Here is a 17,772-nt window from a genome sequence, read left to right as displayed (position 1 = left end):
TGTGTAATTTTTGGGATGAATAATTAAAAGAGAGAGAGATTATTTTGTTTTCTTAATAATACTTAAAAGATGATAGAGAGTTCATCGCCACATAATCGTGCCACATAAGAGTTTTTTAACAGCTGAGATGGCCACATCATCATCGGACTAACGGAGTTAGTCCTCCGTTAGTCGTGGACCGTTAGAAACAAATACACCTTTAGTTTGGACTGTCACAAGACAAGTATGAATTTGGGACTGTTATTTACCAATAGGGTATAGTTGGGATTATTTAAAACCAATTTTCCTAATAATAATACATATACTTACAAAGTTGCAAGCAATATTATTTAGTTTCTATCTAAATATTTAAAAAACAGACTACGAAAGTTGCATCACCTTGAAAGACTAGGAGTCCAGTGGCGGAGCCACATACTATCCATCAGGTTCGGCCGAACCCAGTTTTTTTGTTTTATATATAGCATATAGTGTTGAATTAACGAGCGAACTCATTCTTTTTCAGTGAGCGAACTCATTATCATTTGAAAAAAAATATTCGAACCCATTGGTTATAGAAAATTTAGTCAAAGATTTTATTAGTTGACGAGTCTATGGATGTTTCCGGAAAGAAACAAATGACTTTGCTGGCTGCTACAGAAATATGTGGATAAATTGGAACTTGTTATAGAACGCTTTATTGCTTTAGTTCATGTAATGGATACGCCATCTCTTAAACATGCTATTGATGAATTGTTTGCTAGCTGTAATTTAAGTTTGACTAATGACCGACCCGACCTAATATAATTTGAGTTTGACAGTAATTTGTGATATTGATATTGCATTTTATTTATCTGACCGAATGACTGAACTAACCCGACTCATCCAAGCCCGAAAACTCAACACCGAAAAAAACTGAGCACCAAAAAATCCCGAACCCATAGGAATATTTTATGGCTCCTCCACTGACTAGGACAGTTCACGAGTCAACTCTAGTTGAGGCAGGGTCAAGCTTAAACTTAGGTTGTCTATAAACATAGTTGAGCCGACTCGTTTACACCCAAGCCAATCTAATTTGTTTACAACCGAGTCAGTTTCAAACGAGCTGTTTCCGATTTTTAAAAGCGAGTATAGAGATTTAGGGGGTGTTTGTTTTTTCTTCAAACATCTTCAAGGAGCTAATGTCTGCAGGCGCGCAGACATTACCCTTGAAGACTGTTTGTTTTTTTTCTTAAAACAGATCTGAAGTTATCTTCTTTCATCTTAAAAGAAAAGCAAGGAAATCTTGCTTAAAACATCTTCACAAAAAAACCCTACTCTTCTCCCTTTGCAGCCACCCTCTCATCCACTGCTCCTACCACCGTCCGCCAACACCACCACCCACCGTACGCCGCCACCACCACCCCCGTACCCCGCCGCCACCGTCCACCACCATCCACCGCCACCACCACCACCACCGTCCACCACCCACCATCCATCACCACCACCGTCCACCACCCACCATCCATCACCACCACCGTCCGCCACCACCACCACCATCCATCACCGCCACCACCACCATCCATCACCCACCACCACCACCATCCATCACCGCCACCACCACCACCATCCATCACCGCCACCACCACCGTCCACCACCCACCATCCATCACCACCACCGTCCACCACCCACCATCCATCACCACCACCGTCCGCCACCACCACCACCATCCATCACCACCACCGTCCACCACCCACCATCCATCACCACCACCATCCATCACCACCACCACCATCCATCACCGCCACCACCACCATCCATCACCCACCACCACCACCATCCATCACCACCACCGTCCACCACCAACCAAAACCATCCATCACCACCACCCATTGTCCACCACCACCATCCACCGCCACTACCCACCGTCCGCCGCCACTACCACCATCCACCACCACCACCTTCCACCACCCACCAAAACCAAATCGGCATGGCAAGCAAAGACTAAAAACTAGATGTAACTTGAATAAATGACTTCTATCTTGTGAGATAAGTTTGACAGTTATGCAGACAGTATCAGCTTATAAAAACAAACAGTCTTATATTTTCAGCTTGCAGATCTTCAGACCACATCTTCAGTTGCAGACATGAAAACAGATGAAATCAGCTTGCAGACAGTTTATGTCTGCAAAAACAAACAGCACCTTAGGTTATTTGTACACCCATGCATGTGACTATCTTTTTTCATATATTTTTCATCTTAATTTGTAATTTTGTATTTCACTAAATATTCTTTTCAAAGAGAGAAAAACATGGTTGAAGCATCCATGTTGAAGCTAAACTTGTGAGACGTCAATTTGACGGAAAATAAATTCTATAAATTGGTATCTTGAACGGAATTAAAACCTTTTTTATGTGGTTTCTATAATAAGTAATTATATATTGATGTTTGATATTGTTATAAATGTTAAGTCATATTCGTGTACGTTTAATTGAACTACAAAATAACATATCACTACTTATTCTTTTTGGGCCTTTAAAGTTTAAACCATGCCCTAATAACTAGAGGTGCATAAAAAACTCGAACTCGAAACCGGACCCGAAATAAAAACCCGGAATCGGTTTTTTTAATACCCAAACCCGTACCCGACACTACCAGAAGGGTGCGGATAGGGTACGCATTTTGACACTAAAACCCGAACTGGACCCGATTTGTACTCGGTAATACCCGAAAACCTGAACCGGTTCCATACCCAGAACCGGGTTTTCCCAATACCCGAAACCGGTTATTTCAAATACCCGATGTATACCCGAAAAATACCTTAAAAATACCCAAAAAATACCCTTACAAAGTGAAAACTTTTAAAAAATCCAATCTATACCTGAGAAAAAACTCGAAAAAACCCGTAATAGGGTATTTAAATACCCTATTATTGGGTTTTTTCAATACCCAATAATAGGGTATTTAAATACCCGGTTTTAGAATACCCGGTTCTATACACAACCCGAACCCGATGCATAGGGTAAGGTTTTTAGAGACAATACCCGACCCGATTATTACCATTACCCGGCCATACCCGTACCCGGTCATACCCGTACCCGGTCATACCCGAACCCGGTCATACCCGAACCCATGTATTTTAAAAACCCGATTTATGCACCTCTACTAATAACCCGTATCAAGATGAAATGATTTATAATTTGTTTTTGATATTTTCCCAAACATTTAATAGTAGAGGTGCACGAATTGAGTTTTTCAAATACCCAGGTTCGGATATGACCCGGTATTGGAAAATTGGGTATTGGCAATACCCGGGTCGGGTGGGTCCGGGTATCGTCTTTAAAAACCATACCATATATATCAGGTTCGGGTATAGAACCGGTATTCTAAGCCGGGTATTTGAATACTCTGTTATCGGGTATTGAAAAAAACCTATTTTGGAGTTTTTTCAGGCTTTTTTCATGTATTTTTTCAAATATATAATGAATTTTTTAAAGAGTAAACATCCTTTAGGATTATTTTTCCGGGTATTTTTTTTTCATCTCTACTCCCTAGTTCTACTTTTAAAATTATGCATATGTTTTCTTTTCAATTTTAAATACTATTCTTTATATGTTACCTTTTACTAAGTTTATTTTATATTATTTGAGTTTATTTTACATGACAAAGATGGGTTTGGAGTTTTGGATTACCCCGGTTTTCCTTTTATTGTTGTGGGCTAAGTTTGCTAGTTGGGTTTGAAACATATGTGGGCTTGGTGTGATGTTTAGCTTTGTTCTTCGACTTCATGAATTGTAAATTTTTATTTGGAGAGTAGTAATACGATTTGTGTTGTTGATATATGAGACAGTCAGTATGACTGACCTATTTTATTTATATATTATTTACAGTTTTTCTTTTATATATTTTTGATATTATTCTTACAAACTTTGCATATGCTAAGCGTTTATATGTAGTGGGGAATAGATGGGTATACAAAAGTACAACTGTACAAGTATCCTTTGTGTTGAAAATATAGTAGTTAACTTAACAAAAAAACAAGTGATGGAAAAAAGAAAAGAAACAATAAAGATGTACAATATCAAGTTTATGATAAGGATGATATTAAGAAGGTATGCAACTTGCCCAAACCAGCGGAATAAAAGTCTATATCTATACTATAGCCCACACTTGTTCTTTTAGGCCCTTTTCATTAACTCTTCTGATGGGCTTTGGCTACTTACCAAAAACACAAAGATCAAAATGTAAGTAAAAAAACATTTAAAAGGCTAAAATTATCAAATTAAGTACTAATTTTGTATTAAATAAACTTATTATAGATGATTAAAGGTTCAAAACAAAGTTCAATATTAATAATAACTAACTTCATGTGTTTACATTTCAACAAAACAAACATGTATTACTATTTATTGTTTAAAATAATATATTGATAAATAGCCATTTTAACTAATTTTGTTTTGTTGTTATACATAAAAAATCATAGCATTTGAAAAGTTCAGGATAACTGTTAATGTACTAATTATGTTATGATGAGACTATATAAGTTAACTCTCCTAACCAGAAAAGGGAATACTCTTATATTTTTTCAAAGATTTTTGACTAGTTTTATTTTCTATCTTTATTGATAACACGTGATTAATAAAACCAAGTTCAATTAAAACTTTATATGCATGTGCGGATATCTGACATGAGATGGGTGTGACTCAAAATTTACGGGTTTGTGTTAGGTATAAACAAGGTTGGGCCAGTTTTGGGTCGAGCCCCACAAACACATTTAGCTAAACAATTTTATATATCCCGTTAAAAATTTAAAAAAGTAATTACTTTTTATATAATTATTTTGTTGTGCAAAGTTGTATTATTAAATGGTTAATATGTAAAAAGACATAAAGTAAGATATCTAGTTATATGGGTTGTGTTCATATCAACTCGTAAAAACTCTTTTGTATACGTTCGATTTGTTTATAAGTTATAACCTTCGTTATCCTACTAGTACTTACCGCTAGGGGCGGATTTATATAGGAGGTTGGGGGTGCACGGGAACCCCCCGAGTTTCGAAATTATAGTGTAATTCTATATATAAAATATGAAGTGCACCCCCTTATAAAATTGAAGTGCACCACCCTACTAAACTAAAAAAATGGTGGAGTGGTTAAAACACTTTAAGCTATAGGTGATGTCCCATGTTCGAGGCTTTATTGGGCCGGGTTTTTTTTTTTTGATTTTTTTTACCTTTTATAAGACATGTGTTTTAATATTTTAGGGTTTTACTTGCAAAAATTATCAGCCGCTACCCTACAGGCCTACAGAGCACGAGGACGAACGGCAACGACTTGCTACATATATCTATCCTTTGGCTCTTTTCCACGGTTTGTAATATTAATGTATTAATATTGTTTTCAATTATATATTATCTACATGTTCTTTGCCATATTTTTATGTTTACATGTAGACTATTTAACCCAGCCATGTGTTTTAAGTTATTTAACTTTGAAATCAGTAATACTAGAAGCTTTTGAGTGTATCATTATTTGTGTTGTTCTTACATATTCATTGATTGTGTTCACCAACAAACAAACAATTATTTCATGAAAATTTTATAATAATAACATGAGCCATATTGGGTATTGTATGTAGCAGGTGCCATGAAAGTCCTTATATGGATTGGTTATTTATTAGCAATTATTGATTTGTTTTGATAGTTGATTTTTGCTATTTGAATTTGATTTGTAGGTATTACTAATATGAATATCAAGAGATATTTTCAAACTGAACCATCAAACCTTGGGTCATCATCTTCAAGTAGTAAACCGTCAAAAGTAGATTTGGATGATCTTCCATGGGATCCTTCCGAAATGCAACCGATTTCATCTTATCACCCAAGTCAAAAAGATGAAATAAGACGAACATATCAACTTAGAGGTCCATGTCAACCAACCGGACATGATTTTCCACAAACAAATTATGGTAGTAAATTAAGACGCTTTAATGTGGAATGGTACACAGGTGAATTTGGAAATTGGTTGGAATATAGTGTCAAAGCAGATAAAGCGTATTGCTTGCATTGTTACTTGTTTAAGGAGTGTGGACAAAACGATGTATTTTTGAGTGAAGGGGTGCGATGTTGGAATAAGGCTCGGGAGAAATTTAGTGGTCATGTTGGTAAATGCAATAGTTTTCACAACAAAGCACGTAAAAAGGGAGAAGACTTACTTAACCAAGCTCAATCTATACCTGTGGCCCTTGATAAAGGAACTGATATACAAAAAAAACAATATAGAATCCGATTACATGCTTCGGCTAGACTTACTAAAGCATTGTTGAATGGTTCGTTAGCTTTTCGTGGTCATGATGAGTCTGAAGAATCTCTCTATAGAGGAAATTTTATAGAGTTCTTAAAAGTGTTTGGAGAACTAAATGAAGAAATTGGTAAAGTTATATTAAGTAACGCTCCCGGGAATAACCAAATGACATCTCCATCAATCCAAAAAGAACTTTGTAATTGTTTTGCAGAAGAAGTATTAAAGAAGATATTTGAAGAACTTGGTGATGATGTATTTTCCATATTAGTTGATGAATCGAGAGATATTTCTAAAAGGGAACAAATGGCCGTGGTTTTAAAATATGTTGATAAATTGGGATTTGTGAAGGAGCGGTTTATTGGCCTTGTTCATGTTATGAAAACAACCGCGTTATCTCTTAAATCTGCAATTGATAAACTATTTGCTCGCCACAATTTGAGTATTGGTAGGGTTAGAGGCCAAGGATATGATGGAGCAAGCAACATGTCCGGTGAGTTTTATGGTTTGAAAGCTTTGATTTTAAAAGAAAATCCTTCCGCATATTTTGTTCATTGTTTTGCTCATCAAGTTCAACTTGTTGTTGTGGCCCTTGCAACCAAACATCATGAAATTTTCAAAATTGTATAAAGAAGTGTCAAATTTAGTAAATGTTGTTGGTGCATCTTGTAAGCGAATAGATTTGATAAGAGAAAGTCAAAGAGTAAGATTGGGATTGAATCCGGAAGTTGAAACTGGGAGTGGAAAGAATCAAGAATTGTCACTTGCAAGAGTCGGGGATACACGTTGGAGTTCTCATGAAAAAACAATTCATCGTTTGCTTACTTTATTTCCTAGTGTTATTGACGTGCTGGAATATATAGAAAATTCGAGAGAGATTTCTGCTCACAAAAGTGAAGCACATGGACTTCAATTATACATGAAAACTTTTAGTTTTGTATTCTATTTACATTTGATGAAATACATCTTGGGTGTTACTAACACCTTGTGTGAAGCACTTCAAAATAAAGACCAAGATATGTTAAATGCTATTAAGTTAGTTAAGTTAACTAGTGAAGGCCTAAAAAGTTATCGACTTGAAGGCTTTGACTCGCTTTTGGAAGATGTCACGTCCTTTTGTGCCAAATATGATATTGAAGTGGTTGATATGAAAGCTGAGTGTTTTGACCCAAAAAATCGAAGAAGGAAGACCGGCATCACCAATCGTGACCATTATGTGGTTAATAATTTCAACACGGTTCTCGACTCGCTTTTTGGAAGATGTCACGTCCTTTTTGTGCCAAATATGATATTGAAGAGCTTGGAAACCGTTTCAACGAGGTAACCACTAACTTGCTTATGTGTATGAGTTCTTTGAGCCCGTCTTATAATTTTAGTGCTTTTGATAAACTAAACTTGTTAAAGTTGGCCGAGATGTATCCGTATGATTTTGATTTGATGAAAAAGACAAGCTTATATATGAACTTGGCCACTACATCGCTAATATGAAAGAAGATAAGCGGTTTGCCAACTTGAATGGGGTAGGTGATCTTGCCAAAATGATGGTGAAAACTAGATTGCACATTGATTATCCGTTGGTCTATCGTTTGATAAAGTTATCATTAGTTTTGTCGGTTGCAACGGCAAGTGTTGAAAGATGTTTTTCTTCAATGAAGATTGTGAAAACTGATTTGCGTAATAGGATGGGTGATGGATACATGAACGATTCATGCATTTGTTACATAGAAAGGGAATTCCTCCAACAAGTTTCAGTCGAAGATGTAATGCAACGATTTCAAAAGATGAAGACTCTAAGGGAACAACTTTAGGTATGCTTTTTTTCAATTTGTTAAGACCATTATATTTATATTTTGTGTTTTTATTTTGCAATGACGTTGTCTTTTTTATGTTTCAATGACGATGTCTTTTTATTTTGCAATGGTGATGTCTTTTATATTTCAATATCGTATTTTTATTATGTGATAAACCGTACCCGAACCGAACCATCAACCGACCCAAACCGTCAAACCGGCCAGAATTTTTTATATCTGGCTCCATGAAATTGGAACATCAAAAAATTATGCACCCCTTGAAAAAAAAATCCTAAATCCGCCACTGCTTACCGCGAGAAATTTATGACTCGAAGACAAAAGTTAAAGGTGAAGGTGATACATGTGAAGATGATCAATAGGTTATTTAATGTGTGACAAAAAACAAATCACGTTGTTGCTTTAACAGATTTGATAATATCCTGAAGGAGTTAATATTTATAGTATTTTTTCATTAGTCTATCTTGTATTATTATTAAAAACGTACATAACACATGATCAAGGAGCTTTATTATATCTTGCGTTTTACGTGAAAACAATTACTTGGTATACATGTCATGTTAGGTTCTCAAATGCATTATGCATCCAATTTAAAAATATGTAACTATTAATACGGATATGTGCATTAAATCAACCCTAATGCAGCCGGCAGCAGTTCAAAAATAATAATAATAAACTTATGATAATAAAATAACAGTAATATTATAATAATAATAATAATAATGTTATCACTACTTTGATAGTGGTGAAAAGGAGGTTTTCATTTCATTTATCACCATTCTAACTATTCGTCACATCATCGTTATTTTAGCTTTTCCTTCATCTTTTATAACTTAGACAGTGTATAGTATATGGAGCCTCTATGGAGATGTTTTACGTCATGTGACGCCATGTCATCACAGGGGCATTTTGACAAAAAAGGGTGTAAACCAATTATTACCTTATTATTATTAAGAATCAAAAACAAATGATAACTCACCAATCACTTTACCCCCTCCCTCCCATTTGGCGCTTCCCACACCGCGCTCATCACCAAATTTTAACCGACAGCGCCCCGGGGGCAGTGTTCCTGGGTGATTTAGGGCTTTCTGGGTGAGCAAAACGCCCCACTACAGCCGGTCTTATCAATCAACTTTTATGTGTTATACTCCATTTTCCATCGTTTAATTTATGTTATTTTAAAACAATCAATCAATTGCTACTTTATGTTCCTATACTATCTTAATAAAAAAACCATGTGAGTATGTGACAATAACTGATACTCCGTATACATGTTGAGAGATGTGTTTCTTTATAAATGTTTTTGTGGTGTTTAAATCATCTGAAAGCTTTCAAAGATGACATGACTACTCACTACATGCGTGGTTTTTGTAATGAAAGGTAGTTGTCTAATTTTTAATTCCACAATCTATTTTAAATCAAACCTGTGGATGCTATAGAAATTATGTTCTATACAAATATAAGTGGTTGAATTTGTGCTGTATTTATTCATCTCATAATGTATTTTAAATTTCCATTATTTTCTTTTCTTTAATTTTTTTGAGTATTGACGTTCTTGTATTTGTTTGCCTTTCAAACATGTGAAATAGCATGCAGAGTTGTAAACTACTAAACCACCAGGCATATTGTTATAATCTTATAGACATGTGGCTTATAACTTATTAATACAACAATGAATATAAAAAAATAAAAGAATAAAGTAATAAAATAAACGCACCATTCTAATGGATTAGATATAATGTTATATGGGGCGGAATCAGGGGATGGTTAAGAGGATCCATTGACTGGTCACTAAAATTTGTCAATATTTTATATATAAAAGCCTGGGTATTTTGAAAGAAAAATTTTAGGTGAACCCTTTAGCTGGGTTCATAAGAGAAAAGAACCTTATGATAACGTACCCTCAAAAATATTCTGGTTTCGTAACATGCATCAAAACCCATTACAACATAAAACTAAACCAAGAAGTTGGACACATCAAAACTCATTAAAAGTTGAACTATGTCTTCAACGGATTAAATTCTATATATACAAATGAAGCTTTTATATAGTAAAAATAACTAACATCAAAATAAAGAGTAAATATTACATGATTTTATGATATGATGTTCTTTAAGAAAGCTCTAAACTACATTAGAAACTCTATTCTTACATTATTATCTTACACATTTTTTTTAATTATTGTAATTATCCAGCTTAAAAAAAGCCTTTTACAAAAAATATATAGCGTTTGATTTAACTTCAAAAGTTTTTTTAAAATTTATTTAATTATTCTTTTTTTCCAATTGAGGACCCTATGCCAAACATAACAGCAACAAGTTTGGTGCACCCACATTTGTTTTGTTTTCAACCCTTTAATTTTTTTTTAGAATTAGAAAAGCAGTCATTTTCTAATAAGAATTAAAATAAACAGTGTTAACAAATAAGAATAAAAAAAAGTTTAGACATGGATTAATTTTAAACTGTTGACTCTTCCACGATGGTTTCTTTTTCCTATACATATATTTTTTATTTTTAACGGCTAATTTCGTTATAACACAATCGGGCCCGCTAACACCTCAAAATCCAACCATTTTCTCCGATCTATCTTTAACTTTCTCGAACAAGCCTTTAATGTAAAAACTAAGAGATTTGATTTGAATCGATACCTTTTGGTTTCTTTATTTCTTCCTAAAGGGGTTTGGCTGGTTTGCTACATGTTAACAAAATAATATACATATAGTAAATGATCAATTTTCTTTTCATATATCAAAACTAAAAATGGTATAACAAAAAGTTTCATTAGAAACATATTTTGTATGTGCTAATCTTTGTCTTCCTATAACAATATATTAAGCTTTATGAGTTTATGTGTTAAACTTTATAAATTTTAACATTTGTTATAGAAATAATTAGCTTTTTATAGTATACATAAAAAAATTATTATTTTATATGTATAATGTGCAGAAAGGGTTAATTTATTGGATTTTATATATGAAGCGAAACATGTTGCTTGTTTAATTTCATTAATTTTCTTTTATAGTTTGATTGCTCGTGTTTTGTTTTGTTTGTTTAGTTGTACATTTTGAGATTTTGTCGCTTGTAAGTTACCTCTTTTTCTTTAATAAATTAGGCATTTCTAAATAAATGAAGCGAATATTAAAACCGATATGTGCTTACTAATTAAGAACATTTAGGAAAAGGGACGGAATCAAGGAATATTAGACTTTGTGTTCTTATTACGATAAGGAGTTTTGATTATATTCTAAGGGTGTGTTTAGGACTGCTTATTTAAATTAAAAATGACTTTTTGTTAAAATAACTTGTTAAATTACGATTTTTTTTAAAAAAAATTTTTAAAAATGTTTGGATTAGCTTATATGTTGGTGAAAACCAAAATGACTAAAAATGACACTCATTTTTAACAAGAGTGTAATGCGTTTGAATGGTTAGAGATGTGTAATAGGTAAATCAAACCTATTAATTTAATAAGTTACATATTCTTAACATTTCAAAACCCTTTTATTTTGCCTTCTCCATAAGTTAAAATTAATAAGGCCTTATAGTTACCAAATACCTTATATCTCTTATTAAATTTTTAAAAAGTTTATAAGTTATAAGTTGATGCAAATAAGGAATCCCAAACACTAAATCAAACCAAATAAGTATCAATATTTTAATATCGTGTATATATATGATGTTATTATTATTCTTGTGTGTTAAATTAATAGGAAAATATTTAATTGATTATTATGAGAGTGGACAGACTGGAAGGGACTTCATGAAAAGAGCCGGGTTTGGGTGGGAATACCGTCCTCATAGACTCGGAAGAGTTTTTTTATATAAGCAAACTTTGGCATAATCCTCGGTTTCTCCTGTGTTTTTTTTTTCTTTACTTATTTTTGGCATAAATTATTGGATCTTGGAACCGAGAAAGCACGACTATCCACCGTGATAAATAAAATACAGATCCTCACATTTAAAAGCAGGTCCGGCTCTGAGACGCCAAAAATATTTTTGGGCCAAAGACGAAAATGTTTTTGGGCCTCAAGTAAAATGAGTATTTTGTTAGCTTTAAACAATTGAATTTTAAATGGTCATACTTACTTATGATTTGAGTTGAGTAAAAAAGTTTTATATAAAAATAAGCTTAAACATGTTCCAAATAGGACTATAACCCACAACCTTTGGTTGAGAGTAATACCTCTTTGCCACTAAGCCAAACTAGTTATTATGTAATTGGGTTAAAATATTAAATATACATCTTGTTATTCATAAAAATACATATAAATTTTTTAAACAAAAAAATTTCGGGCCTAACGGGGTGTCGGGCCGGGGGCCGTCGACCACCCCGCCCTCCCTAATGGTCGGCCCTATATAAAAGGAGGCTTTTTTAAATGAAATAAGCAACAAATGTAAAATATGATATCTAGTACAAATAATTAAAGTAATTACAGTTTCAAACTATGGTATTATGTTATAAAATGTAATATAGTGTAATAATAATTGCTTTAGTTTAAAAGTTATATTATAACAAAACCATGTGTAGTGTTTGATACCCTTATGAGGTGTTTTGCGTCATGTGATACCACATCACTTATGAGCTTTCTTGGCTAAAAGGAGTGTAAGATGTAACTCGCTTCAAATCATTACCTCATTATTATTTTATTATCATATTTAAAAAAACAAATAAACAAGCCCAATAATCACCTTTCACATCACCCATCCCTCCCGACGCTTTGCGGGTCCCACTCTAAATCGCCCAAAGCATCCTGGGGACGGTGTTCTCGTGCTTTGGGGGCGCATTGAGGGTGAAAATCGCCCCCTACACATGGTCTAATTACATTAGTGTTACAACAATTATACTAGTTATTTGTATTCTTTTTATGATTAAAGTAATTTGTATTTATCCAAACACTATAAAATATAATATAAAGTTTAGAATTTTTTTAGGTATTCACCTCTCTCATTTGAACAAAATAATTGTTTAAATAATTCAATTCAATTCAACAAGCCTTTGTCTAATGAAGGAATGGTATCAAAGTTTCGACAAAACTTATTCTTTCAATTGGTGAGGGACTAATTCCATTATTGACAATAACTTAAAAAAATAGGAAACTTAAAAAAATCTAATTAAATTCAAACTCTTGCATAACAAAGTAACAAAAATTAGATTAAAACAGTATTTAACTCTAATAAAAACAAGTTTTAGACCATGATCCTTAAACTTTTTAATAATGCCAACAATAGCCCTCGAATATGATAAATCAACACTTCAAATTCAAAATGAAAATACGAGGATATCATATTACCATAGTCCATGTATTGATAATTTGAAATGCTTCGTTGGTTTATAAATCATAAACGCCGTCATTCGTGCGTTAACCTACGTCTATATATATTTTTCGAAATTTACAATATCCTAACGGAATTAACCGAAAAAACATCTTGACACGTCACTGCGCCGGCAAGGTTTCTGGCCGCCACGTTAAGTCAGTCGTCCCAAAACCTAAATCCGTGTGATCAAACAACCCATCTAACGCCACGTCATCACCATTATTATAACTAAAACTATTAATATTATTATTATCACCACCATCATAAACATATTCATACTCGAACGAGTCATAACTCGGGAACGAGTCATCCAACCCCCACAACTCACTGAGTTCAACCGACTCAGCCAAACCTCGTGTACTTGTATCCGTGGGTGGTAACCCGAGTTCATCATCAGAGGCTTCTAATAAAAACCCGAGTTCTGGTGCCGGAGATATTTCGTCTTGGAACGTTTTAATGAACGAGTCAAGGTCATGACTCAGTGAGTCAGACACCGAGTCATCGAGTATATCTAAAAGAACTCTTTTGGCTTCGACTGAGTCAGGTGACTCGTCCGAGTCAATACGGACTCGTTTCTTAGAACTCAGTGAGTCCATTAATAAATATTAAAAAGAGAGATGAAGGGTATTTTGGGAATAAAGAAATGTTGGGGAGACAAAGGATGCTTGTGAAGTGGCAAAGGAGAGTTGAGGGCTTTTATAGGAGGGACAAAAGTTTGATTTTAATTTTGATGTTTTTTTTTATGTTTAATGTTTTATTATTATATTATTTGTTATTATTATTTTATGTGTGTCTATCACGAGACACGAAAGATGGGGAGCGTGGAGGTAGGACTTTGGTCATCACACATGTATTATGCTGTTTTTAAACTTTAACTTTAAATCATATATTAAAAAATAATTTTAAAAAACCTAAATTGGAATAACAACCCCTAGTTTAATTTAGTGGTAAATGTGTATAGCATTCAATTAAATGGTTGTGGATTTTTTTCTCTCATTTACTATTATTGGGTTCCCAAAACGCGTTATGATATAGAAATTATCTACCTCCGTATAAACAAGGTTCTTCTCTTCAACTGATGTGGGATGTTACAAACCGTCACGTCATTGCCTATATAGGTAGTGAGCCTTTAACTAGTATGCTCTTTAATTAGCATTTTATAGGTTAACTATGTTTAACAAGATATTAAAAATATAAAAAAGAAACAAAACAAAGCAAACCGATGACTGTTTGTTAGTAGAATGGATCCACGGATTATTTTTCTTTCATGCCATTAAAGGCACGGCGCTCCACATTGTTGGTGTCTCCTTTGATTTGTTTGGCGTGGTATATCAAGCGCTATCTCACCTATGTATACAAATAATGAATGGTCTTATACAAATAGTCTATTTGTTTATTGATGATCATTCAGTATTATATTGATTTACGTTTATTTGTACACTTTAGTTTCCTAAAAAAATCCTTTTAAACGTATGTTAGACTGATTGTTGTTTCAAAAACATATCTTATTTTATATAAATACACTAGCCATTCCTTTTATTAATTAGGATAACACACAAATATTTTTTTATTTTTTTTTCCTTTTTGTTGGTATACATAGCATTCAATTTATTTGTAGCTATGTTTAAACTTAACCTAGTGTATGGTGTTCACGTGAATTGCTTTATAAGTCTCACGCAATTTTACTTTAAAAAATAAATTTGATTTAGCATATATAGAACATGGATATGCCGTTTATTTACAAAAAAAATACTTTATAATAACTATATATAGTCATAAATCATGTCATACAAGCTATGTTTAGTATATTCCAAGAAAATATTATCGTGGTTATTATTTTTATTGAAACTAGAACACAATTATACTATTTTGGTATGGCATTAGAAACAAGAGTGGATGGATAGTCACTACATTCATTGCATCACTATAATAGCAGGGCACCGTTACCAAAATATACAAACATGAACACATACGTAAAGAAACTTGAATACGAGTTCGATATCGGTTAGCATATAAGAAATTTATATATGCATGTATAAACAAACAAAACATTAAAAGGATATTGGTTTTTAATACTCCCAACTTTTACCTGTTGGTTAATATCACTCCCAACTTTCACTTTGTCTCCCACCACTCCCAACTTTCAACCTATTTGTTTTTATCACTCCCCCATTAACCGAAGACTAACGCCGTTAGTGAAGATGCTGACGTGGCTTTTTTTTTATTTTTTTAATTAAGTCAGACATGAGGTGGCAGCCTACTTGGAAATTACCTTTTTTTATTTATAACAAACATCTATAACACAATCCACATTATAATTCAACTTCAAACCCTAACAACCATTAGACCCTAAAATCCATATCATAATTAACACAATCCACATTATCATTCACCTTCAAACCATCACACCAGTCATGATTCAACCCACATAACCTGTATGACTCACAACCGGAATCCAATTTAGCCGTTTTTTTCTCCCTAGTTTAATAATCCAGTGGAAGACAATGATCTGTATGTAACATCTGCCCCGATCCGACCCGACCCAGGTACCCGCTTTCTGATCCGATTCTTTTTATGATTTAAAATTTAATTATTTTCTTTTAAAACTTGACATTTAAAATATATATATTACTAATAATATTTTCCTTCCCGCCTCTTCCTCTCTTTTCCTTCCCGCCGTCCCGTCCCTCTTCTCTCCGCCTTCTTTTCTCTCTTGTCGCCGTCCCGCCCTTACGCCTTGTTTCCCTCTTTCTTCTCTTTGCTTGTCCTTTGTTCCTTCCCGCCTAAGGTTGTCTGCGCAGCTCCACGCGCCAGATCCCTTACAAGGAAGCCTGCGTGAAGACCACCTGTTTCAGCGATACGCGAGACGAACTCTTCTCGCAGCGCGCTAAGAACGGTAGTTCTTCCCGCGACGCGCTAAGGATTTGTAGTTCTTCTCGCAGCACGCTAAGAATCGTAGTTCATCCCTCGACGCGCGAAGAATTATAGTTCTTCCCGCGGCGCGCTGGGAATTTTAATTCCTCCCGCGGCGCGCTAAGAAATGTGATTCTTCCCGCGGCGCGCTTAGAAATGTAGTTCTTTCCGCGACGCGTTAAGGTTGGTTCCGTCTGCCTTCGCGCTCGCGCTCTCTTGACCTTCTGTGTCTGCCTTCGCTCTCGCGCGTGCGCTCCAGCCTTCTCGCGCTATGTCTTGAGTCTTTTCTTCTGTTTAATCTAGCCGTTTGCTTTTGTGATGTCTTATCTTTTGAGCTGTTGACCTAATCTGCTTTATGTCTGAAAAGTTACTTTCGGCGCAGCATGCGCACCAACCCCATTGGTTGGCAGATAAAGTGACTGACATAATCTTTTGAGATCTGCTTTTGCCATGCTTGACCAGTACCTTTATCTGAACCGCCCATGCCTGTTTACTGTTACCTGTCAGCTTTTCCTTTGCCCCCTGCAGCTGCCATATCTTTTGATATCTTTTGCTTTTGGAATCTTTTACTTTTTGGAGATCTTTTCCCCTTTTCTAGGGATTGTGTTCCCTAGGGTTTCCCTATAAATAATAATGCTATTTTCTTAACACTACACACACAAACACTTAATTTAACCTCCTCCTTGCTCTCTCTGCCGCCTTCCTCTCTGCCTCCGTCTTCCTTTCTATTCTGCCCTGCTTTCCGGTAATATATATATTATATATAATAATTTACTTATTAATTATGCTAACTTATAATCTAGACTTAAAACCAATCATTAAAACAATAATCTTAATTATAGGTTAACTTGTGCTTGTTTAAAGTTGGTTCTTGCTTTATCTTACACCGCATCGTTTATCAAGTGAGTAATCTCGTACCTAATCCCTTTTTATTTTTAATGTTTTGGGATGTTCATGTGTTCATACAAACTTAGAGTCTTAAACTTGTTTATGAACTTTAGTCGCGCAGTATCCCATGTGTTGAGGACGTTTACTTGGCTGTTTATTTGTATGTGTGTATCATTAACCGCTTTGTTCGGCCTATTCCGAAGTTTTCATGGATCCATTAGATGAACACGGGAGACCTATCGTTTACGGTTTTCTTTGTTTACACTTGCACAGATGTTTTCTCGTTTTTGTGCTCAATTGGGAGCACGGATTGAACTATGAACTATGAGCTATGATCTATCTAGGCTTGATCACAATCTGATTGCACCCTTGTTAAACACCAGACATACACGTGTTGCGCGCAGATTTATTGTTATCTATGTATTGTATTAAACTTGATTTCTCACCAACACGCAAGTGTTTGACGTTTATTTTAACACATGTTCAGGTTTGCAGTAGCTGTTTTGGAGCTTGTGGACACATAGGAAGTTTCTTTATTTTGGACCTAGATTAAAATGTATCAAGACAAGTTTTTGCTGTTCGAATATTATG

The 17,772-nt window shown here is 34.4% G+C and overlaps 3 protein-coding genes across 3 annotated transcripts; 2 read left to right on the top strand and 1 right to left on the bottom strand.

The window, feature by feature from the left end:
• The first annotated feature begins 5,567 nt into the window (after nt 1–5,567).
• Nucleotides 5,568–7,580, top strand: LOC143614217 (uncharacterized). Its single transcript, XM_077087716.1, has 3 exons — nt 5,568–5,586; nt 5,691–6,880; nt 6,930–7,580. Exons 1-3 carry the CDS (start codon nt 5,568–5,570, stop codon nt 7,578–7,580), a joined length of 1,860 nt encoding a protein of 619 aa, XP_076943831.1.
• Nucleotides 7,581–7,740: 160 nt separating this feature from the next.
• LOC143614216 (uncharacterized) lies at nt 7,741–8,064 on the top strand. Its single transcript, XM_077087715.1, has one exon. The coding sequence runs from the start codon at nt 7,741–7,743 to the stop codon at nt 8,062–8,064; it is 324 nt and encodes a 107-aa protein (XP_076943830.1).
• A 5,435-nt stretch (nt 8,065–13,499) lies between these two features.
• Nucleotides 13,500–13,976, bottom strand: LOC143614215 (uncharacterized). The gene has a single exon (XM_077087714.1). It carries the CDS (start codon nt 13,974–13,976, stop codon nt 13,500–13,502), a length of 477 nt encoding a protein of 158 aa, XP_076943829.1.
• Nucleotides 13,977–17,772: the final 3,796 nt, after the last annotated feature.

The sequence above is a fragment of the Bidens hawaiensis genome, unplaced genomic scaffold (genome assembly GCF_021521415.1).
Source record: "Bidens hawaiensis isolate Kalapana, Puna unplaced genomic scaffold, B.hawaiensis_p1.1 tig00039203_1, whole genome shotgun sequence".
NCBI classification, from domain to species: domain Eukaryota; kingdom Viridiplantae; phylum Streptophyta; class Magnoliopsida; order Asterales; family Asteraceae; genus Bidens; species Bidens hawaiensis.
The sequence above is the reverse complement of the archived record's forward strand: the minus strand, read 5'-3'. Positions and strand labels throughout refer to the sequence as shown.